Source organism: Suillus clintonianus (assembly GCF_016758775.1).
Source record: "Suillus clintonianus strain FC179 chromosome Unknown DEU56scaffold_33, whole genome shotgun sequence".
In the NCBI taxonomy this organism is placed as follows: domain Eukaryota; kingdom Fungi; phylum Basidiomycota; class Agaricomycetes; order Boletales; family Suillaceae; genus Suillus; species Suillus clintonianus.
In genome coordinates this window covers 158,507-182,462 of record NW_024539257.1, presented here as the reverse complement: position 1 = coordinate 182,462, position 23,956 = coordinate 158,507, and the positions used below count along the sequence as shown (strand labels likewise).

Here is a 23,956-nt window from a genome sequence, read left to right as displayed (position 1 = left end):
TGCAGAATGTAACCTTGTTCAATGTTGACCGAGCTCTGAGAAACTATCAAGTACGCTCCACGAGCCTTAGCCAGCGAGGCGGAGAGTGCTGGTGTTCATCGAGAACTAGTGAGACAACAGCCTTTTCGATGGTCACATCGTTGGATAAAGGAAATACGATGATTTCACTGATATCATGCAGGTATGATAACAATATCTCGAGAATGACATCGCAGAAGCAAGTTGCCGATAGCACCAATAGTTCTCCGAGAAAAATTGTGTGCGTGTGACTGCTTGTTTCACAACCAACATCTACTTTGATTCTCCTTTCACTCAACATCATGAGATAACGCTCACTTCCGCCAATCAAGGCAGGAACGGATCCGGGACATCATCCCTATAATGCTCGTTTCGGCAATAAAAGTGCTAGATGGTGGTATATGTAGCACGAACGCCATCGTCCTACGTCCCTCAATTCGCCACTCATCCACCCCCATTCTCAAGTAGTATGACCCTAGTCTCAAATGGTCCCGACTGGTGGCCAATCATCAATGCAGATCGTATTGGCAGCTATTTTCTAGGTTCGTGAGGAGCTAGTTGGTGGCGTCTGGACCTAACCTTGGCTACGGTTTACAGTTGCCGCCTGTGCTGGGTTATTGTACGATTGGGGTAAGCATGATAGTATTGAAGAACTGCTGATATTCTCATCGCATTTCTAGTATTAAAATTCGCACACGAGGTAGGTTGATGTCACTACTGGAGGAGGAGCCATCTCGCTAAGCATGATTTCTATAGGTTGAACTAGTCTGGGTGAGCAGAGTCCCACATCATAAAATTATCATGAAAATACAATTTATTCGCGGCAGAAGCAACGCTGGTCCCTCATGACTGGTCTGTACCTTAGTGTGCATAGCTTGTGTTAGAAGTGTGGTTGTAAAATTCTGACGTAAAAACTTTCTAGATGCGCTATCTCGGAATATCATATGCTGTGTATGTTTCGAATGCTAAGTAATTGGCGCTGTGCTAATCAGCTATCTTTCACATCAGCACTATTTTGCTGAGTATGTCTTCTCATCCTCATATGCACTGTTTGTTTCTTCTGACTGGATGGCATACAGCCGCTGTTCCGACAGTCCCAACGACAGATGCAGTGAGTATTCTCCATTGATGCTTACCATTCCGATCTAATAGACTGTATTTCCATGTAGGGGTGAGTGAGAATCTTGACCAGCTTGGCTCAAGATAATGACTGCCATAGGTGTGAGTTACATGGAGTATGTATTCCTCGGTGGGCGATCACTGACTTGATTGTCCAGGCCGAATTTCTTATTTCGTGACAAATTGGATTAACACGGTCGTAACTGCAATAGTAAGCGGTGAGCTAGCAATAACTCTGTGATATCGACTTGACTGAAAATCATGGAAGTCATCATGATCACTCGGTTACATGCCATGTACCAGTGTAGAAAGATGCTGATATTTCTCTTCATCACTTTCCTGGCTTTGACCATTATCAATGCAGTGATCACTGCAATGCTACTGAGGGATATGGCATCTGGTAAGCTATGATTATGGATGAGAAGCTTAATGCATCAGGCTCATTGACGAGTACTAGAGGAATTCATTATCTCTGGCGCCTATATGTGTTTTATTGACTCTGGGATTAGCCCATTTGTCTTGTCCATTTCATGGGGGTTCACTCTAACATGGGAGGTTGTCGCAATGTGTCTTGCCATCTGGATTTCTGTAAAACACTTTCGGGAACTGCAACAACTATCGACGGGAGGGGTTATCGGGGACTGTTTCACAGCGTTGATAAAAAGTCACCTGATTTACTTTGCCAGGTGAGCTTATAATGCAAATGTGGTCATATTTTTCTGCTAAAGCTTTACATGTGCTAGCTCGGTTGCTGTGCTCTGCTTCGATCTTGGTTCTGGCTCTCCAAGCATCTCACTGGTATGTTGATCTGTCATTGATCTCTGCATATAACCACAGTCCATCATTTCTATAGAACCCATTGACCCTTGAAAGTCAGATTTATTTTGGACTTCTTCAATTCTTCACGTTCATACAGTTGTTTGTGTTGGGGCCACACCTGATCCTTAGCATTCGTGAATATCACGCTAAGCTCGTGGCTGACTCCGATGCAGCAACCGCCATGACTTCAATTGCTTTCCTCCAAGAGCGCGTGCACGTGTCAACTAGCAGCAGTGTCTAGGGAAATGCTCGATCCAGCGGTTCACACATGTCAGGTACTATACAAAGTTCAGGAGATTTCTTGCTTTTTGTTCCAAGTTTCGTCGTGATACTTACATAAATTATTGATTGGTGTTTCCGAAATAGATTTGAAGAGAAATATCAAATATCTTGTTGCATCGCTATTGGGCGTAGCTCGCCTCTTATTTCTGTGCCGCGGTGACTGTTCACTCTCGTGCCCTTGTCGCGATCGCCCTCCTCCTTCGATTTTCTGTTCATCGCGTGTTGGCATACAGAAGGTAGCCTGCTCGTAGCGAGACGGTCCCGCTCGGGGTTGAGCTGCAGGTCACCTTTGTCTAAGTCTTCTTCAACTCTGCGCATTCGCCCGACACCTCATGATCATACCGATGGAGCAGGGCCAGCGGCCTCAGCCTAGAGCAGGGAAACCAAGCTACGATGATGGTGATCCTAGTAAGCTACTAGTACGAACATGCAGGGACCCCAGTCCATCGATCTCTGCACATACACGCACTTCTTCGTACCACTTAGTTCGGTCTGAAAAAGATCGATATTATTTCAGTGCTCCTTCAAGACGTTGGAGTGAATCAAAAAGAAAGTCATTGAAAGATGGAAGCCTTCTCAAGCTAGACATATCAACATCTCACAAACTTTGTAACTGGGATCCGTATCCTCAGGTCTCGGGACTCGAGCTCATAACCTGTATCCATATGAACCTTGAATTTGTTGCCTTGAGCAAGGTATGTAGTGCTGTTATATAGGACTCATTAGTAGGCTATGTACGCAGTGAACAAGATAAGTTATCAAGATCACTCCCTGTAACGATAGCCGCTATCGCATCGCTAGTCCATCCTCCATTCTCCATTCAACAGCCATACGAACTGAGAAGCAGCAGCAATTCCCCATATTCGTCTTCAAATTCCCAGAAAGGATCCCGACGGTACAGCTGTGGAAGAAATGATAGCCAAATTCTCACAGTTGCTACTAAGATCTGTGCGAGTATGAAAATATTGGGGGTAGTTAGACATGGTGCGAATGATGAAGGCACATACGACTGATGATCTTTGGTTGAGGACGTTTGAGTACCAAGAAGGCGAGAAGGGCGTCGTTGATGAGTCTGAACTGGATATGCACAAGGGTGTAAGTTGGCTTTTTGGTCTGAGTTTTTCGAAACTTTGGGCGTATTGTTTGGTTCATTGCAACCGAATCTCACACTAGTACTGCTGATATCGTTATTCAATCTTATTTTGGTGATCCAATCAATTTGCACTGGCTGGATGGTCGCTTATTTAGTACCAACACCTTCAACCTACCAAAGTTTGTCACCCCCTCACGCCCGATGATCCTCTAACAGTATGCCCATCATCTCGAATGATCCCATTTGGTGGCCGCTCATCAATGCGACTCGTATTGGCAGCTATTTTATAGGTTCGTGCCATAATGACGGTGTTTCGTCTGGCATTATCTGTGGTTACTGATTACGCAGTTGCCGCATCGGCCGGGGTGATATAAGATTGGGGTGAGCAAGACAGCACTACACAACCGCTGATATCCTTATGGTAATTCTAGCCCTGACACTCGCACAAGAGGTATGTATATGCCTGGGAACTTGGATTTCTTCAAATTTTCATGCTCGTCTAGATATTTGTGCTGGGACCACGCCTGATCCTTGGTATTCGAGAATATAACGGTAAGCTCATGGTAGACTCTGACACAGCAACTGCCACAAGTTCAATAGCTTTTCAAGAGCGCGTGCACATATCAACTAGCAGCAGCCGTGTAGCCCGAGAAATGTTCGATATGATTGACGCTCGCTGGGCACTCTGCAGGGAGCGAGAGAATTTCTTGCATCTATTCCAAGTTTCGTCGCAGTATTCGTTATTTGGTGTTCCAATGTAGAATTGACAGATATATATCTATGTAGGTCTGGAACCCCGGAGATACCCAACTAGTCCCCTGTGGCTAGCAGACCCTGGAAGATGAAAAACGGCCGTCAATGCTTCTGTCATTCATTGATGGTACTACCAGGTGTACCCGCCACGGTTGTGAGTCAATTCCCGCTGTTAGACTCACCTTACCAGAAAGATAAGAAAGATACTGTATATAGCAGAGGGGGGAACCAACAGTCATCACGACATAATGCAAAAGACGCATGGGAATCCGGGAGTCGGCTAGACCCTTTTCCGGATCCAGGAATGTGATAGCCTCCTTCCAGCTTCACAGAACGGCGACCGCTCAGTACTCAGTACACCAATGAAATGAGCATAGTTTAGGGTATTTTTGTTGTAGGTCCAAGTGATAACAGGTACCAGAAACTGACTAGTATGAACTTTCGACTGAAGGGGTTTGCTAATGCTAGACAAACAGCACTGGCCTACTGCCACTTCCGTCTTGGACTATTTTCAGCATTTAAATAGTTGGTACCTCTGGGGATACCTGAATACCCTTCGAGTCGATCGCGCCCCGTTTCCATTTTGTGATCCTGATGTCCTCATTTACCCCGAATTACACCACCCTCATCGTCGACATCGGCGACGTTTTGTTCTCCTGGTCCTCACAGACAAATACCTCCATATCCCCAAAGGTTCTACGTAAAATTCTCTCCTCTCCCACATGGAATGACTACGAGAGGGGAAGGATTTCTCAAGCTGAATGTTACGCTAGGGTCGGCAGGGAATTCTCTATAGACCCTGCAGAAGTTGGTCATGCATTCCAACAAGCTAGTGACTCGTTGCAATCCAACGAAGAGCTCATCTCGGTTATTCGACATCTCAAAGCGCGCTCGAATGGATCGCTGCATGTCTTCGCCATGTCTAACATCTCTGCGCCAGACTATGAAGTTCTACGCACCAAGCATGTTGATTGGTCGTTGTTTGATGACATCTTCACCTCCGCTGGGGTGGGTGACAGAAAGCCTAACCTTGGCTTCTACAAGGTGGTGCTTGCCAGGACAGGGGCTGATCCCTCCCGCACCATCTTTGTGGACGACAAAATAGACAATGTCCTATCCGCGCGTTCACTAGGAATGCACGGAATTGTTTTCGATGATCATCGTAAAGTCGTCCGCGCGCTTTATAACTTGCTTGGAGATCCTGTCGAAAGGGGCAGACAATACTTGACCTTGAATGCGAAGAAACACCTATCCGTAACCGATAGCGGCGCCGTGTTACGGGAGAACTTCGCTCAGCTCCTGATATTGGAGGCGACTGACGACCGGTAAGTAAGAGGATTACCTTTCTTACCCCGTACTGAGTCAATAAACATCATGTCAGGAATCTCGTCAATTTGACTGATACACTCCGGACGTGGCATTTCTTCGAGGGTATGTAACAATTCAATTCTCGCCATAGTCGGCTGATTTGGTATCAGGCAAACCATTGCTTACTACTGAAGAGTTTCCCTTCGACTTGGATACCACTTCCATCGGGTTGACCGTAATGAGCAGCCCTGAGGACGTAGCACACTCCGTCATGGATGACATGCTTGACTACATCGATGACGATGGGATTATTCAGGTACGTGCATTCAGCTGTCTTTCCCATGCGTTGACCGACCTGCCAGTAATCACAGACATACTTTGACCACCACCGACCTCGGTTTGATCCGGTCGTGTGCGTCAACGTACTCACATTGTTCTATTCTTATGGACGTGGTCATCAGCTCGACCGCACTCTTCAGTGGATACGCGAGGTCCTCCTGCATAGGGCTTATCTCGACGGTACGCGATATTACGTGACCCCAGAGTGCTTCCTCTATTTCGTTGGCCGGCTGCTTGAAATTAGCAACGACGGCTACTTGGCAATTCACATAAAGCCGCTGCTGATCGAACGTGTTCAGGAGCGCATAGGGGCTGAGGGTGATGCTATGGCGCTCTCCATGCGCCTCTGCCTTTGTGCGTACCTTGGACTACGCAACAACGTCGATCTCCGCACTTTGCTCCCTCTGCAATGCGAAGACGGAGGCTGGGAAATTGGATGGGTCTATCAGTATCCGAGCTCCGGTGTCAAGATTGGCAACCGCGGACTCACAACATCCCTAGCCGTGAAAGCCATTCTGGAGATGCAACGCGTCCCTAGTCCCCCTCCATCCCCTTCCACAGCACCCGCAATTTCCTCGTCAAGCAAGCCTATACCACTGCCCAATCTCCTCTCATGATGTAGGCGCTTTTTCTATGCAAAGCGGCTGCCAGCCCTATTGCATCGGCATCGGTCCCATCCGCATATCGTTCTTTGGTTCTAAGATGATTGATAGAATAATGAAAGCCTCGGATGAGGCAGGGTTCTTACGGTAGAATTTCCGCCGTGTTTCGTGGTGCCCCTTGCTTTTTCTCTCACTGTCCAGTATTGTTCTTCAAGTGATAGTAGCACACACCGATACTCCCGCTGACCTTGTGTACTACAGATATGATATGTTTTCAGACACATCACATTCAAATACGAATATCATAGTGCCAGTACTACTGTGTTTTTTGGAATCTAGACTGAATTCGGGTCTGTCTCATCGACAGGTAATCATGATAAGATCTCGAGCTGTCGGAAGCTACCAGGCACTGCGATGGAAAACTGATGGGCGTTTACTGTTTACCATTTTGGTATTCTTATGCTATGATGGCATGATGATCGAAGCAGAGAACGAGAAAGTGCACTGCGCATGAGGCGGCACATCGCCTGAGGACGAGGGGCAGGGAGATTAGGCATCAGCCATGTGTTCACTTGAAGGTATTGGTAGCCTGGGTATGACGTGAGTGATCTGTTTGATTCGTGCGGTGGGGTGTCGTTGTGGATCTTAGACGAGAAATCGACTCAGATACTGCATGAACTGGTGTTGCGCCAATTCACATCCCTACACAACGAAAAAGCAAGTTAAATTATGATGTTCAGATCAGGTGTAACTGTAAATGCATGAGTGGGATCCAATTCTAAGCAGGCACACCACAAGCTATACAAGTCCTCCACCACCCATCCTGACCGTGTCCAGAACCGCCCTCACCAACTCATTCCACAACTGTCTCGCAATAGAATCACCACGCGCTTCCAATAGCCTCCTTCGTACCTGGTCCGCGGGTGTTTCTATGCGCCGCCGCCTCCGGATAATCAAAGACAGAAGAGGGATTAGGAAGAACAGAACGGATAGAGTTACTATTCTGTTAGCGGTGAAATAATGGCTGAAATACGACCGGATGAGCGATAGGGAGGTTGGGGGCTGCACAGTGGCGAGACTGTGATCGACTGGGAGATTGCGAGGGATGCGGGAGGCGCGAAGGAGGCTGGTACTTGGACTTCCTCGGGGTGTGCTTTTGCCGTGGCGGTGGCGAGGGGATCTGGTTACGGTGGCGTCTGAAACTGCTGATGCAGAAGACGTGGATTGTCGACGGATGATCTTTGGACGGGGGGATGCTGGGACCGCGGTGCGGGTGGATGTGGTGGAGAGAGATGAGGAGGAAGAGGCGGGGGATAGAGAGCGGGGTGGAAGCGCAGGCGTAGGGGAAGGAGGAGTTTCGGGTTTTGGCGTCTCTCGCCTCGTACTTTCTTGCGCTTGAGCATGTAAAGCCTCGAGCGCCAAAAAAAGTTCCTGGCAATACCACGTTCAGTACGCATAGGGATCATAAAAATAAATAGACTCACGCGTCTTTTATCAGACGACAGTTCGTTTTCGTACGACAGAAATTCTCTAACATATTCCCACTCGCCTAAACGCGGCAAGACGTGCAAGCAGTAGATTTCTAAGACTTTGTAGTATGCTTCGCCTGCGGAAGGAATGAAGTCGTATTGACCGCGCTTCGACAACCAATCTTCTGTTATCTCGCGACCGAAATTTGGGCAGTCTACTTTAATGCTAGACGCGACGAGGGTGATAAGAATTTGGTGCGGAAGGAACGCGGAGCTAGGTTTTCGAGGAAGGGATGAAGGAGTAAACAGTTTGAGAGAACGAGCATATAAAGTGGAGATAAATGATTGGGGAGACAAGAGTAAAGATTCTCTGAGCGGTTGTGGTAAAGTAGCGAGGTCTGGGGCTGATGAGAATACAGTGGTCTCGAGGGTGATACGGAGGATGTCCCACTTTCTTCGGTGTGCATCTAGGGGTTCAGGTGAGGGCGCTAGTGGAGGTGAGAGGAGTGCGAATGCAGTGTTCAACAATGTGAATGTCACTGTGACGTCTCGGTGAAGGAACGCTCTCGCCGCACGGTTGTACAGTGATTGTAGTGTTGCCTCCATCGACAACGAACCTGTGCTTGGTGCGCTGGACACTTTGTGAGGCAGCATGTCCGCTGTCGAGACGGTCGTCGTCATCGTCGTTGCGGTCGCCGTGACTGTTGGCATTGGTCTGTCTGGAACTGAACTCGTAGGGGTGCAGTGACAAGAAATTACACCTGATTATTGCATAGCAAGCGTTGCACCGGCCCATGCCGTGACTCGGCAATTGCCTTGAGCGCTTTCCGGTAACTCCGTGCGAAGGTTCGAAGTCGAAATCGTTCCGAACGTTGAACTGAGTTCAAGGGCTACAACTTGCGAGACGTCGATCTAGAACTCTTGAATGGGGCGCACCAATTGGAAGCTCTCCATGCTCCTATGGTACGTTGTTCCACACCCTTTTCAAGCTTATATGTCCACGTATAGGTGACTCTGACTCACAACACGGTAGCCTCGATCCTCTACAAGAGGAAGTCAACCTCCAGTCGTTGCCAACTCTATCTCGTACCCCACTATCTCCTCAACGACGCATACAACACCCTCGAGTTCCTACGCCTAATATTCTTTCCTAAGATGGACCTGGTACTAGGCGATATGCTCCAAATCGAAGGTTGATTTTACTGTATCTGAATACTTGGACCACCTTGCCTCTCTGCGTATGCCCCACTATCATATCCAACTCTTCCCACTATTTTTTACTCGCATAGTTTTCAACAGCGCTAATGTCATCTCTTCCACATTTATGCAACCGGAGTCCTACCGAGCGAAAAGCAAACAGTGTAATATTGATAATCTAGCGTAGTCCCAATAGTGATGCAATAAGATATTGTTGGCCCAGATCTATTTATCACAATACTACATTGGAACACCAAATAACTCACAAGTATACACTGCATGCTTCCCCTGCGCGCATTAACCACATCCGATATTTCGCGTGCTACACACTACTGCTAGTAGACACATGTACGCGCTCCTGGAAGGCAAGTGAAGTCATGGCAGTCGCTGTATCGGAGTCGGCCACGAGTTTAGCGTGATATTCTCGAATGCCAAGGATGAGGTGTGGTCCCAGCACAAACACCTGAATGATCGCGATGTATTCAACACCAATATAATAATGAGTTTTGAGAGAATATGGGTCCTATAGAAATGATGAACCAGGGCTGCGCGCAGAGGCTAGGGACATATCAGCATACCGCTGAGAGCGTTGGAGACAGATAACCGAGCTTCAAGCAAGAAGCAACAACAAAGCTAGGGCGTGCGGAACGTGAGTGGACAACTTAAGGGAATCACAATCACATTATGAGCTCACCTCACAAAATAAACGATGTGAGTTTTCATTAGCACAGTGAAACAGTCCCCGATAATCCCTCCCGCTTGTTGTCGTCGCAGTCCACGGAAGTGTTCTATAGCAATCCGGATTGCGAGACACAGTGCGAGGACCTCCCATACAGTGCCGAAGATCCAAGGGAGGTTACTCAGAAGTAGGCCAGTGCTCTGATTGCCAATGATGCACTGATAGGTGTCAGAGAGAATGAGCTCCTCTGATATTCATCAATGAGCCTGATGTGCGTAACTCTTTCATCTATGTTCAGGGCTTACCACTAGAAACGACATCTGTTCCGACGCTCACTCCATTGACGATGTTGACGGCCAGGAAGATGACAACAAGTGATACCAGCACCCATCTGGACCCCTGATACATGGCATGTAACCGAGTGATCATAATAACTTGCATGGTGTTTCAGCGAAGTCAGGATGATCCTGAGATATTTAACAGATGCACAGCTTACTGCCTAGCATCAGAAATACTACAACATCTGCCCAGTCCAGTGCGGTATTCATAACACGGCCTGAAAAATTCAATAGTTAGCTTTCAGCCTCGGAGAATCGCACACTCGAAACAATCTCACATCTGTGGCAGTCACTATGACCCAATGACTCTGATTTAGTCAAGAAACTCACTCACCCCTACATCAGAGTGTGGTTGAATGGACAGGATATCAGGAATCGGTGCAAATTACTCACTAGGTCTGTCACCGAGATTGTTGGGACTTCAACTGTATGCCGCCAGTCAGACTAGACAAACCTGGTGTATGTGAGGAGACATACGCAGGATGGTCGTTCTAAACGTGACAGATGGCTGATTAACACAACACCGATTACTGAGCTATTCAAACATACACAGCATATAATATTCCAATATAGCGCACCTAGGATATTTTGGAGTCAGCACGACTTGCCAACCACACTTAGAATGTAAAAAACATACACTCAGATACAGAACAGTCATGAGGGACCAGCGTTGCCTCTGCCATGAATTTTGTATGTTCACGTCTTCTTTTGTGATGTGGAACTCTGCTCACCCAGACCAATTCAACCTAGGAAGACCATTATTAGCAAGATAGCTGCTCCGGTGGCATCAACCTACCTCTTGTACGAATGTCAGTGCTGGAAAGAACATAAATATATCGGAATTTCTTGAGTGCTATGTTACTCACTCCAATCATACATCACCCCAGCAAAGCCGGCGACTGCGAAGGTGAAGCCAAGTTAGATCAAAACATCATCATCATCTGACTGGTTCTCTACGGACCTACGAAATAGCTGCCATTGCGACTCGTATTAATAAGCGGCCACCAACTGGGATCATTTGAGACCAGGGTCATGCCAGTCGAGGATGGGTAGGAGGGAGCGGCGAACTTGTGGTATGTGGGACGTGTCACGTGTGGCAGTTGTAATTACTCAGTACTATAGTAGTACTAATCATAATGCTGTTACTGTAGAACGTCGCGGCGATATAATTACCGCAGCAGTTGCGCGCAGCAGAGGCGTAGTATCATGATTTTCCTATCCGGAGATAAGCTTCTCGATCGACTCATCCAACAGCCTCGTTGTCCCACCACTGCGGTGTCCGCTTGCAACAGCGTTGCCTTTCGGAGACGCATGCTATCGTAGCGTGTCGCGAATACCTATAATTATGTCCCTCATCTCGCTGGTTGTCGCCTATACTAGGTGCACCGCTTTCGAGTATGAACCATCAACACTCGACACGACTCCGACGGAACTCTCACCTGATTGGTATGTTTTGGTATGTAGGCCCCGCATCTTCTGGCGGGACTGTATTGCTACCGACACATGTTAAATATCACTGACAGCAGCAGCTAACGTCTGCAAGAACTGGCAGTTTATTGAGATCTGCGGGTTGTTAACGCTGTTGTCTTGCAGGGACCAAGATTCTCGGTGAGTTGAGTACTGGTTACGAGTCTAATCTTGAGCGAATCAACAGTTGTTTGGCTTTTTTTGTCTTACGTCAGCCATTCACAGTACTTGATTCACTACTCACGCAGGGTACCGGTCAAAAGTGCCAACCCCGACTTTACAGAAGAACGAGGCGGACGGACGGATAGCGGAGACAGTGGATGTTTTGTTTGGAGTCGAGAGACTTGTGTTTGCAAAGGTGCGTCACGGTTATCCTCGTGTTATGCTAGCAGCTCAGCAGTACTGTACAGACGAAGCACTCAGGCTGCACCACGGCTGGCGCCATATTGCACCGTGCTTTATCCTGACCTGCGGTAGTGCTATGAGCCATTCCTGAGGGCCATTTTGGAGGCCGCGAGAATTGCGCTGGCAGACCTACACGGGTGGATGACAGCTCATTTTGTGCATGTTTTCGTCGATTCCCCACCTCTGGCTACAGCACGATGGCTCTCCACCAACATGCTCTTGTATTTCGCGGTTTCCTCTTCTGTGTCAATCGCTAGTCACTCGATGTATTCAGAGTGTTACATCTGCAGTTGCCACGGGTGTCCGGCCCGCGCGGGTTGTGGCTGCGCGCCTGCTGATTGGATCGTTACGTTCGAAAGAATCCCACATTACTCCTGACATTGCTCTTTCACAGTTGATGAGTGTACGAGCTGCCGTTTTCGACAGCATGATATGATGAGATACGTTATGGGTGGTTTCCTGTGCCGACTTGCTATCCATTTGATTTTTCGTACGTCTCTCCCATCGTACTCCTCAGTTATTCACTACGAGGTATTCTGTTGAATTTTAGTGACCAATCCGTGTCTTCTTAATGTGGCTAGGGTTGAACATTACCCCGCTGATAGGTTCTCGATGTGTGGATCAGAACATTTCTTTTAGGGAACGTGAATGATGGTTACTGTATAGGTGCCTATGGAAGTACACCCTTTATAGGTGGTGCATTGCTATGCACTTGACATGTTCTGATGCAACTGAGGCTGCAGCTGTCGCGACCACACTGATGAGAGTATGTTCCATGCCACAGTTTGCGTTACGACAGGATCACCGGCTCCCAGATGTTTGTCTGGCCAACGTCCACGGGGTGCTGCATCGCTTGGATCGTATACATTATAAACAAACCGTAGCGAAGTGATTGGTCGCCATTAACCAGTATGAGTGCTTCGTAAGGGTTTCAAGCTGGCGTGCTCTTGTGGTCAAACGTGAGTACCACTTCTGTCGTTGATTCAATCCTAGATTACCAACGCCTCATCCAGTGCTATTATGGTGCAGCTGTGCCCATTGGACCGGCCAGACCTGCAGTCTCGTAGAGATGTGCACAACAACGTAGATGTCTGAGCTGCCTCGTGTCTACCAACTGTCCTTGTCTACCTAGACCCCCGAACCTCCTCTGACCTCTGGCACCCTATCCCGTGACTCTATCTCCCCTGGCTCAGTCCCTACGGGACATCCCGTTACACCATTGGATCAGTTGCTTTCGTTGATCTGTGTTTCTTCTCCTAATAGTTGCATTAACTTCACTTTGGGTGAGCGATACAAGTTGTCATGACCTTGCAGTAAATCGACATTTTACTTTAACATTCAGGTATACGACTACATACTGTGTATACCTGACTAAAGGAGAATGCTCGATTCCTGGGGGTATCGGATACGTGGATACAAAGGCAAGGTCTTTAGTGATTGCGGTGTATTTCTCGCTAGTTGTCGCCGAATTCGGAGCTGCTACTCAAATATGAACTCAAACTAACTGCATGCCTTTGATTAAACATGCTTTCATAATTATTTGTGTGCGCGCTATATCGCGCGGTCGAGAGTCATGGTGGTGGGAGGATCGAAAACCGACTTAGCCTATGCGTGGTCTCGGTATCGTCCTCGCTACAATCTTCCTTCCGGTGAGTCACTGTGCACACTCAAAGCCGCCACATTAACGCGAGACACAGTTTCCGGTGGTACACATGATTGCAGAGTTTGTTTATTCTCGTTTGGTGAAGGTGGGGATGACTTATTCAGTAACAGGACTCACATCATTGCTCTATTTCTCTTGGTCACGCGAATGCACAGGAACTTCTGGAGATCGAACCGTGCCGCTTGTAGCATCGATGGGGCGGATCTCTCGCTCACAACGTTCATGGCAGTAACTGCAGATGTTATGATATGGGCACTTCCCCGTCCAAATCATCGTGGAGCTAATATCCGATCGGGCAAAGACTCTCAGAAGACGCAAGTACCAAACAATGGCTAACGGTCGTATCACCAAGTCATGTGCTACTACTTAGTAGATCTTATCGCAACATACAGACAGATTCGGAGGGGTGTGAGTATGCAGGCGAGTGACTGTGTACCTTGCGTGTGGAAACAGGTGGAATTGTTCAACGAACGTATCCGACGTGCGAAGAATGATGTGTTTTCCGATTGACTAAGCTCGCTAAAGTGATCATATGACGGTAAGACGCATCATGTTGCCATCGACAGCAGGCCTTATTGAAAGGAGCGACTCTCTTCCTTCGATAACTTTCTTTCAAAATCTGCCTAGGGTAGATTATACTAAGGCTAACCTTCCGCGAAGTTGAATTATAGGCCGTTGCAACATTGTGCCTGATGGCGGGCGCTCAAGCTCAAAGCTTTCCAGCGACTTCCCACTCATATCCAATAACAGTCGAGACTAGTTGTTTATCTCACCTCGTGAAGAGAGTGGATCACGAAATGACGCCTAACGCAGCATTCCTGTCTCTTTCTGAAGAACTCCACGTTTACATTCTGAGCTTCCTTCCTTGCCGAGATATTCTTCGTTGTACGGCTGTGAGTAACAATCAATCTACCATCGTGCTGTATCAGATGTAATTTCATACTGACGATCCTCTTGTAGGTATGTAAGCTCCTCCGTCAGATGTACATGTTCTCCTCCGAGCTTCAATACATCGTTGAACTCAGTGGCCAACTATTGCTCCCTGTCCCCAGAACGGGAAATCACACGCCTGTTTCCGAGCGCCTACAGCTCTTGAGAGACGAAGCCCACGCGTGGTTCAAAGTTGACATCCACTCTTTCGAGACAGTCTTCATACCTGATGAACTGGACTTCTCGCAAAAAAATTTCGCCAGTGGGCATCTCTACGTGTGCGACCGAGATGAAGACTCGGCGGTGATCATGCCAATACTACCAAAGCCCCCACAACAATCAATCCAGCGCAACTGGTCTCCAGGAACATTGCGTTCAGTTCCCAACTCAACCAACCTCAACGTGCTCATGGACCTAGCACAAAACCTGATCGCCGTCGTGTATATTGTTGATGACGAGAGACTTCACGTTGACCTTAGAGCGCTGGAAAGCGATCGTGTTCATCCCCAAGCCGTCGGCCAGACACTGTTTATGTCGGAGTTGCCCCGAGCTGACGACAACTTAATTGAAACAACGGGAGCGAAGATCAAATGTTTTGGGAGGCACATCGCTGTGCTGCGCTGCTTGTTCGTTGTATCCTCGACTTTATCCTACAAGATGTGGCAGTTGCAGATTTGGGATTGGCAACACTCGACGGAATCCAATGTGAGGCTTGGTCAGAAATGGTTGAAATACTTGACAATCTATTCTCAATTTAGAGCGTCCTTGGCGACATAATACAGCGCCCATTGGACCGGATCGATTTTTGTTTTCTCGGAAACAATAGGTTGCTCGTTGTCACCCACGATTTGAAGCTTTACTCAATCGGTGATATGTCCCAGACGCCGCAATTGCTGGCGTGCTTCCTAATGCCCATCCCACTGGAGGACACACAGTGCTTCCTTCCTATGGATGATATTGAACATAGCTCAGAATGGCAGACGCAAGCCCAACAAACGACACATATCTCAGACGCCAAACAACGGCTGCTATGCATTACTGCGTCTGCTTCAATCTTCGTCGTTTCCACGAAGATTTTTTTCGACCTTGAAGAAATGGTAGCAGGAATGCCAATACCGTGGAATCACTGGGGCCCTTCAAATACTCGTATTTTCGAGCACACAGACGAATGCAAAGTTTACGTTAGCGGGAATCGAGTTTTGCAGACATTCCCAGTCGACACTTCGGTTTTCAGTCATTCCACGAAGTATGTATTACATATGATGGACTTCAGCCCACTTGCTGTGACGAACAGAAAGGGTTTAGGACGAGTGGTGAAGGAGCCATCATCTGTGGTGCAAACATTTTGCTCCACTCTTGGCAAGTTTGAGGTCGTGACAACTGCAACGTCCCTGCCTTACGTTGAGGTCGTATGGGATAGGAAATTTGGTTTTGGCGAGTTAGAGGACATATGGCTTGATAGGGATAGGATCTATCTTCTCAAGGCGGGGGGATATCGGGAAGGAGCGGACCTCCGTGCACCACAGCTCAGCAGGCTTGAAGTCATTGACATCTAGAGCAGAGTCTTTAAAACTTTACATTCCGATCTCCTAGTCAGCTCATTAAAAGTATTATCTTTTAGTTTAGACTGTTACTAGAATGGATGACCACTGGCATGGGTGGTATGTCCCGTTGTGGCGAGCGCTTCACCTGTCAAAGCATTCCTCCTCGCGTCTTCCACACTTATTAATAGTGACTAATTCCCATAAGACCCCTTCTCAATCATCGAACGACGAACTCCAGCATGCCAAGCATGTTGGATCACACACGATGCGCGGAGGACTCCATAGGATGCAGGAAGAGGCAGCGTAGAGTTTGAAATCCGGGATTGATAATACATTGTCAGTACTTTTGTCGATTTATCTCCCCTTATAGTGTTTGATGCAGACAAGGAATTCGAGAAGAAGGACGCTGGTATGTCTTTCGATTTTCGGATAACAGGAGATGTGATCCAGACGCGTGCTTCAGCTATTACTTAAATATACCTAGGTATCAGAAGTAAGGAGCGGTAGGTAAGGTAGTGGGGTTGTAAAGTCATCGCAATGTGACCGAATATAATGAAATTGATTTAATGAGCGTGGTCGAGTTGGAAAGGAAGAATGGAAAGGAACCAATGGTATACTGAACGGAGGCCATACCGACGAAACCGTTACACCTATAGACGAAATTTTGAACAAAACCCAGCTCCCCGCAGAATACCCGAAAAGTGTAGATGACATCGAGCACTTTCCGTGCTACACAATATCCACATACTGCTGGAAAGCGAGTGAAGCCATCGCGTTTCCTGTATCGGAGTCGGCCACGAGCTCGGCATGATATTCTCGAACGCAGAGGATGAGGCGTGGTCCCAGCGCAAACATCTGCGCGACCAAGAAGATTTGAATAACACCGAAGTAAATATGATTTTTCAAGGAATATGGATCCTGCAAAAAACGATGAGCTATGCTCGCATGCAGAATTCAGCAACAGATCGACGTACCACTGAGATGGTTGGAGACAAATGGCTGAGCTCGAAGCAAGAAACAGCAACAGAGCTATCAGGTGCGGACCTTCAGCAGAAAATAGAAGCACATCCACATATGAACTCACCTCGCAAAGTAAACCAGGTGAGTTTTCATTAACTCCTTGAAATAGCCCCCGATAAGCCCTCCTGCTGAGTGTCTCCGCAGTTCACGAAAGTGTTCTACAACAATCCAGACTGCGAGACACAGTACGAGGACATGCCAAAAAGTGGGTACTATCCATGCAACGGAATCCAGAAGTAGGACATCTCCTTCACCGTTAATAGTGCATTGAAAGGTTCCGGAGAGAACCAGTTCCTCTAATGTTAGTCAATGAACCTCATACACTGAAGTCTTTTATCGATAATTAAGCTTACCCCCTGAATTGCGCCCCGTTGTTATAGCGGCAATCACTACATCGGTAATGTTTACAGCCAGGAACACAACGATGAGAAATATCAAGATTTTTTTGGATCCCTGATACATAGCATGTAGCCGAGCAATCATGATGACTTGCATGATGTTTCAGTCAAGCAAAGATATTGCAACCGCGTAGCTCACCGCCCAGGATCGCAGTTACGACGACATTCGTCCATTTCATTGCGTTGTACAAAACAAGGCCTGAAAAATTATGCAACGTTAGTTATCAGCATCTGAGGATCACACACTCGAAACACACTCACACCTGTGGAAGACATTATAATGAGCGAACAGGCTGGTCAAGAATCTCGCTCACCCCTGATGTGAGCGCGGTGGGTGAACGGAAACGGCATGCATCGGTGAAGAGTACTCACGATATCTGTCACCGAGATTGTCTGAACTTCTACTGTATGCTGTACATTAGAAGAAAGTGACATGGTGGTGTGTGAGGAGACATACACAATATGACAATCCTGGTTGGGAGAGATTGTCAATGCCAGTTAGTGCACTGCTAAATACTTGGCCTTCCAAACATACACTGCATATAATATTCCAATGTAGCGTACCTAGCATATTTTCAAGTCAGCACGACTTGCCAACCACATTTGTGATGCAAGCAACGTACACTAAAATACAAAACAGTAATCAGGGACCAATGTTGCATCTGCACCGAATTAATTGTATTTTCACGCGTTTCTTCTGATGTGGTACTCTACCCACCCAGACCAGTTCGACCTTAAAACCATTATTAGCGAGATGGTTGCTCGGGTAGGGGCATTAACCTACCTCTCGGGTGAATGTCAGCGCTGGAAGGACCATAAGTATATAAAATTGTGAATGGTTTTATAATAGTATTTTGCTCACCACAATCAAATATCAACCAGGCAGATGAGGCAACTACGAAACCGTAGCCAATGTTAAATCGAGTCATCCCCATCAAGTGGCTCTGCACGAACCTGTAAGATAACTGCCAACACGATTCGCATTAATGAGCGGCCACCAAATGGGATCATTTAATATGAGGGTCATACTGCTGGAGGGTGGGTTCGAGAGAGTGGCGAACTTGGCGGACATATGACGATGACGCCCATGCTATATATACACCATTCAGCGATTGCATCGGCAAAATGAAAATTCGAGGAATTAATCCTTTCCTGTCATGATTGTTCGAAGCATGAAATCGGATAGAACGGGGACATGAATCCACGAGCCTTCAACCTAACCTAAATCATGGGGCGCAAAGCAGCCACACATGAAAAATTTGAACGCCACGAAAGACTAAATTCTCTGCGACTTTTGCAGTTCAACTTACTTTGGATGCCGTTCTCCATATCTCCTAGTTAAGAAGTTCGATCAATGAAATCACATTTCTTTTAATGATCGAACACAGCCTTGGGTGCGATTATAACGACCAAAAAAGCCTACCGTTAAAATCATTCTCGAAGAACAGTGGTACTCTGCCCCTATTCCAGGCCTAGGGAGCGTAACAGCTCCTCGAAGTTCATTCGACAAGGTCATATGACTTCCGAGGACAATAAATTTGATGTTTTTTACACAAGACAACAAGATCATATTCTGTCGGTACTGAATGAGAAAGTCAAGGATGAAAAGTGGGGAAGGATCAAACGGAGCCAATAGATGACATACCTGTACTACCAGCAACCCCTTTCAAACATACATCCCGGTGCCCGCTCCTCATCCTCGGCATGTGTCGCCGCGTATGCACCCTCGGCGCCCTCCGCCTCAGTCATTGAACTATAATGTCATATGAATGCGCACAATATGGCAAAGGATGTGGCTCGGGTGACAGCCAATGCAAAACACACTGTACTAAATGCATCATTGTATCGGCGAGATCTGGCACAGATCCTCCGTGGGAGTGCCGGGGTCCTGGCGCAGTGGCTGGAGTCCTGGTTCGCAGTGTGAAGGTCAGGACTCGGTAGCATTGAAGTTTAGATCCGGGCTGTTTTTGTTGTCTTGCAGGGGAGAACTTTTGTGTTTGAGCCCGTCCATATCCATCTTGCAGATGGTACAGATGGTGCATCGATGTTATATCAATTTTCACTGCAAGATACCGTCCTGATTGATAGTCTGCGCCACCTGCATGACCGAGCAAGCAGCTCGGCCTCTTCCGTGACGCTGTTGCATACGGCAGCTCGTGGGACATGAAGCTGCGCAACTGCGCAGGTGCAACACCTGTGGCACTGACAGCTGCAAATATGTGGCACAACGAACGTATAGAGCGACTGATACGAACTAGATCCGGAAGGATAGCCCACTAGGGTGGATAAAGCACGCGACAAAACATGCACAGACACATATGCAAAGTTGTAGGGGGAAAATCTGATGAAAATGAACAGCACAGCAGCTGTTCAAGTTTGATCATCAGACTAGTGCATACAATAAGGTTTCGGACGTACCATTTACAGCTGCCACAATGACATTCCAGCGACTAGCTAATCGGCATCATAGGATAACACTGATATCAGCATACGTCGCAAACAGCGCCGTCTCATCCTAACCCTTTCGTACATATTCCACGTTCCCGAAAAGAAAACTCAAAAACGCAGAATGTGGCTAGAGTAGTCAGCCGTTTGGCGGCGAGGTAGATGGTGAAGATGCAAGATGAGTCAGACTTGGTGGTGGAGGTGTGATTGGTTGGTGTTGCATTATCTGATAGGCTGACGGAACAACATGAGATTGTTTGATAGTACATTTAAATTAGTGTATACGTACAGGGTAATTAGGGATACCTCTCGTACTCGCTATGGGCGATCCTGGCAGCAACGTGCTTGATGGTGGAGCGGGGAGCGGGGAGCGCAGTGCAGGGGTTAGGAGCACGAGGCAAGGGCTAGAACGAGACATAGCGAAGAGATCAGAAGTGCATCACGAGGCAGGTGACAGGGGTCACATAGTTCTGGGGTCCTGACGAACACGCATACATAGACATGTACAACATATAGAGGACATCCATCATCCAATACCACTCTAGAGAGCTAGGCTGGCGGGACCAATGATCAGGGTGACTCGTGAGTCTGCAGTAGATGTGAGCTAGAAAGCAAATACCTGGGACATCCACGTCAAGTACGATCACGATAGCAACAGCTGAAAAATTACTTGAATGTCGGATGCCGAACTAAGAAGCACAAGAAACCTGACCTACCTCCTTGAAGAAGATGCCGAAGCGCCGGTTCGTTATATCACACAAAGATGTCCTCTGTGGTCGTTGACTTGCCTCGCAAGGTACGCATGGACGAGCCCATCCGTGGCCCAAATGACATGATGGTGCTTGCCTCTAGAAGAGGATGCATTGGCGGCGTCGGCTCGAAAGAGAGAGCGCCAAAACGGACACCGCTTCCTGACTGAACACACGGGTTTCGATGAGTGGAAGCACAAGTCCTAGTGGATCAGCACTACAAATGTACCTGATAGAGTGTTGCCTCCGTCGACAACAAAACTTTGCTGGCTGGGCACTTCCAGACAGTGCAAGTCATCATCTGGTTGGCATTAATGTTGTTGGCACCAAACGTGGGAAATTTTATTCAACTCTAACTTATTTGTTTGAGTCATTGTTGCCGGCGTCCCGATGCAGACAGGCTCAAATTTCTCCAGGAACGATTATCTTCATATTGTCAAGGTCTGACCACAGGAGACTAACTTTCTCCCCAGGTGAGTCAGGCGAGGTCCGAGGGCACTACATGGGCAGGATCTGTTAGCGAGGAGCGCGAACTTGAACGCAGCGCTCAAGCCAATACAACAAATGTGCTCTCTGTCAAGACCCTCACTCCTCAATTATGATACCTTATATCTCGTACGTACCCCGATTTTCGCCTCGACGACTTCTTCAAATCTTTAGATTTTGTCCTTCTATTTTATTCCAAGTCGGCTTTTTACCGGAGTGACATGCACATCAAACGGTGGCTTATACCGCATCACTCGGACCACCTTTCCACCCTGCCTTATCTTGTACTTCACCCCTTCTCACTGCGGAAAATGCAGATTAAGCCGCTATCCATCTTCATCGTTACGGATATGGCACAGAGCTTCATCAGGTCTTAGATCTGAGGCCGGGCGAGAACACATATCTCCCTTGTTACATTATGAACCATGTGAGACTTCGACACGCTTGTGCAATGTAAAATTGATGTGAAAGCAAATTCTTGTGCACACTCGTCGTCGTCGTCGCCGACACCGATGCTGACAACGAGGACGATTTTTTAGTTCAGACCGCCTCATTTATTACCAGTCCAGTGGGGACTCCCAGCGAGAACACAAATTCCTCGACATAACCGATGTGTCTCTGTTTACGCCAACCAAGATTTTGACCCGCCTACTAATGCTTCTCCCTGGCCTCCTTGAGGCGCGGGAATGTCTCCGCCCAAGTGAAAGCCTCGCTCGCGACCTGAGCCACGACAGTCTCAATCTACGAGGGCCACATGTGACGACTTCCATAATGAAGATGTATCTCGTTTCTATGGCTCACTTATCAATTCTGCATTTGCAATCCCAGTCAACACCTTGGCTGCAGATAGTATCTGCCATCCAGTCATATTGTATGTTGTCTCAGAACTCATCGATGAGGTCGATCCTACATTACCATCGCGGGCGGAGTCAAGACGCTTTCGAAAAACTCAGACCAAGAAGCCGACTAACACCCTTGTGCATATCCGACTCAGACATCAACGATGCCCTTCCCATCGCTCGCCTTCTTGGTACTTAAACACTCATTTTTTTTTCCGCTAAGCAAGCCTATAGAGAACCGGCTCTGTACTATCTGCTAGTTTGCAAGGGCTCTGATACCACAAGACTTCTCAATATCCAACAATAGACACGGCCTTATCATCCCAAAAAAAAACTTTGCCTCTGACGCCACGGAAGTCCTTATCTCACCCCCAATGATCAACCATCTGATCGAGGCTTCACGCGTCGTGCAATCAATCATACTGCGTCAATGTGAAAGCAGAAACACGACTCACTACCACACTAGTAGAAGCATACAAAGAAGATCTACGACGTCGGTTAGTTAAGTGGTTAAGTTCAAGACACAAGCTACTCATACTCACACAAAAGGCATCATCACTGCAGGCTGAACACTGGCTACTAATAATGCACATGACAGGACAGCCTTCACTGCTCTCACTGCCCAGACTGACAGCGGCAGCGGGAGATACTGATGTTGTCAAAGCGGCAGCGGCAGATACTGATGTTGTCAAAGCAGCAGCAACAGCGAGGACAAGGGAGAAACGCATTGTTTATGAGGATGTGATACTGGTATGTCAATCTGAAGTGGACAGTAAGAAGACGCCTTCCTTGCTTTTATGTGCTGAATACTGCCTCTACGGCGATGTAGGACGCACCTGTCTACCTGAAATCCCACTTCAAACAGATGATATCTGCAATTCCAGCGGATTGCCACCTATAATCTACCTTGTGAAGCAAGGTCTATTGGTAATTCAGTATGGAGCGAGATGCCGCCTTGCGCAACATCTATGCCAGCATATTGCCACATACTGAAATCTACCTTGCGGAGCAAGGGCTATATTGGCAATTGATCAAGTCGGCGTGGAACAAAATATCACCTTACGGGGTAAGGTCAATGCTATCTCGCAACAAGGACTGATCAGCCAAGTTCAGCTTGTTGTTTGGAGGAGGGACCGCCTCGTTGAATGCAAGAAGCCTACGTGACGTAGTAGCCGTCGCACATCCATGTCATCCCACCGCGGGCTCAACATATCGTGTAGATGTTCGTGAGTACCAGATATATTGGGGTTACTGTGAGGGTGAGGCAAATTGCGTTACACAAGACCGGTATAACGGGTAAGACGTACCATCAGTTCGTGAGGTACGAAATTAACCTCGCCGAAATCGCCCGCTGAAGACGAACAAGAAGAAGAAGCGTATTGAGGAGTTGGCAGAAGGTCGTCGTGTATGACTGACACTTGAAGAGAGGAAGACTTTCCCGAGAGTGCGAATCGATATATGACTACAGACCGCGGTACACCAGGAAAATCCCTGATAACGATAACCGCCAGCGCATCGCCAATCTATTCCTCATTTTGCCTCCATTTCCCATTCAATTCTCCTATGTCCATGTCCATGTTCATCTTCGTCTTCCGATCCCAATTCCTCCTCATCTTCGATAAGATCCTATGACCACCTCCGATGGTAGATGCGGTGTGGCACCGTGAGCGAGGAAGAACTAATAGGCAGTCATTGTCGAATTTCATTGTCGAATTGGTGTTGAGAACCGTGCAAAGAAACACATCGTTTAGAGTACCTCGGCGTCATGCGGATGATGGAGGCGCACGCAGCTGAGGACCTTGGTACTGGGATGTCTGAGCATTGAGAAGGCGATATTTGTGATGGCCGCTGCAAGGAGAGCTCAGCTAGGGGAATGGAATAGGCATATGAGATACGAGGTCCGAGTGACATTGTAAAAGCGACCTTTGGCATATATATCACCTTGATTTGACTGAAGGAAGCCAGACGGAGGAGAGAATGGAAGGCTTAGGGAT

The 23,956-nt window shown here is 47.6% G+C and overlaps 5 protein-coding genes across 5 annotated transcripts; 2 read left to right on the top strand and 3 right to left on the bottom strand.

The window, feature by feature from the left end:
- Positions 1–4,572: 4,572 nt before the first annotated feature.
- DEU56DRAFT_857252 (Haloacid dehalogenase-like hydrolase-domain-containing protein) lies at positions 4,573–6,413 on the top strand. The gene is made up of 4 exons (XM_041355278.1): positions 4,573–5,409; positions 5,466–5,515; positions 5,563–5,708; positions 5,764–6,413. Exons 1-4 carry the CDS (start codon positions 4,679–4,681, stop codon positions 6,346–6,348), a joined length of 1,512 nt encoding a protein of 503 aa, XP_041208711.1. The 5' UTR covers positions 4,573–4,678; the 3' UTR covers positions 6,349–6,413.
- Positions 6,414–7,131: 718 nt separating this feature from the next.
- On the bottom strand, positions 7,132–8,483 carry DEU56DRAFT_912487 (uncharacterized protein; the record flags this gene model as incomplete). Its single annotated transcript, XM_041357404.1, has 2 exons — positions 7,132–7,764; positions 7,818–8,483. 2 exons carry the CDS (start codon positions 8,481–8,483, stop codon positions 7,132–7,134), a joined length of 1,299 nt encoding a protein of 432 aa, XP_041208710.1.
- A 5,865-nt stretch (positions 8,484–14,348) lies between these two features.
- Positions 14,349–16,037, top strand: DEU56DRAFT_912485 (uncharacterized protein; the record flags this gene model as incomplete). The annotated part of the gene is made up of 3 exons (XM_041357403.1): positions 14,349–14,444; positions 14,512–15,186; positions 15,240–16,037. 3 exons carry the CDS (start codon positions 14,349–14,351, stop codon positions 16,035–16,037), a joined length of 1,569 nt encoding a protein of 522 aa, XP_041208709.1.
- Positions 16,038–18,942: 2,905 nt separating this feature from the next.
- On the bottom strand, positions 18,943–20,306 carry DEU56DRAFT_755893 (uncharacterized protein; the record flags this gene model as incomplete). Its single annotated transcript, XM_041349963.1, has 6 exons — positions 18,943–19,025; positions 19,120–19,196; positions 19,268–19,652; positions 19,862–19,893; positions 19,936–19,958; positions 20,178–20,306. 6 exons carry the CDS (start codon positions 20,304–20,306, stop codon positions 18,943–18,945), a joined length of 729 nt encoding a protein of 242 aa, XP_041208708.1.
- Positions 20,307–21,745: 1,439 nt separating this feature from the next.
- Positions 21,746–22,690, bottom strand: DEU56DRAFT_755892 (uncharacterized protein; the record flags this gene model as incomplete). Its single annotated transcript, XM_041349962.1, has 5 exons — positions 21,746–21,843; positions 21,925–21,976; positions 22,418–22,448; positions 22,505–22,541; positions 22,582–22,690. The coding sequence occupies 5 exons, from the start codon at positions 22,688–22,690 to the stop codon at positions 21,746–21,748; spliced, it is 327 nt and encodes a 108-aa protein (XP_041208707.1).
- Positions 22,691–23,956: the final 1,266 nt, after the last annotated feature.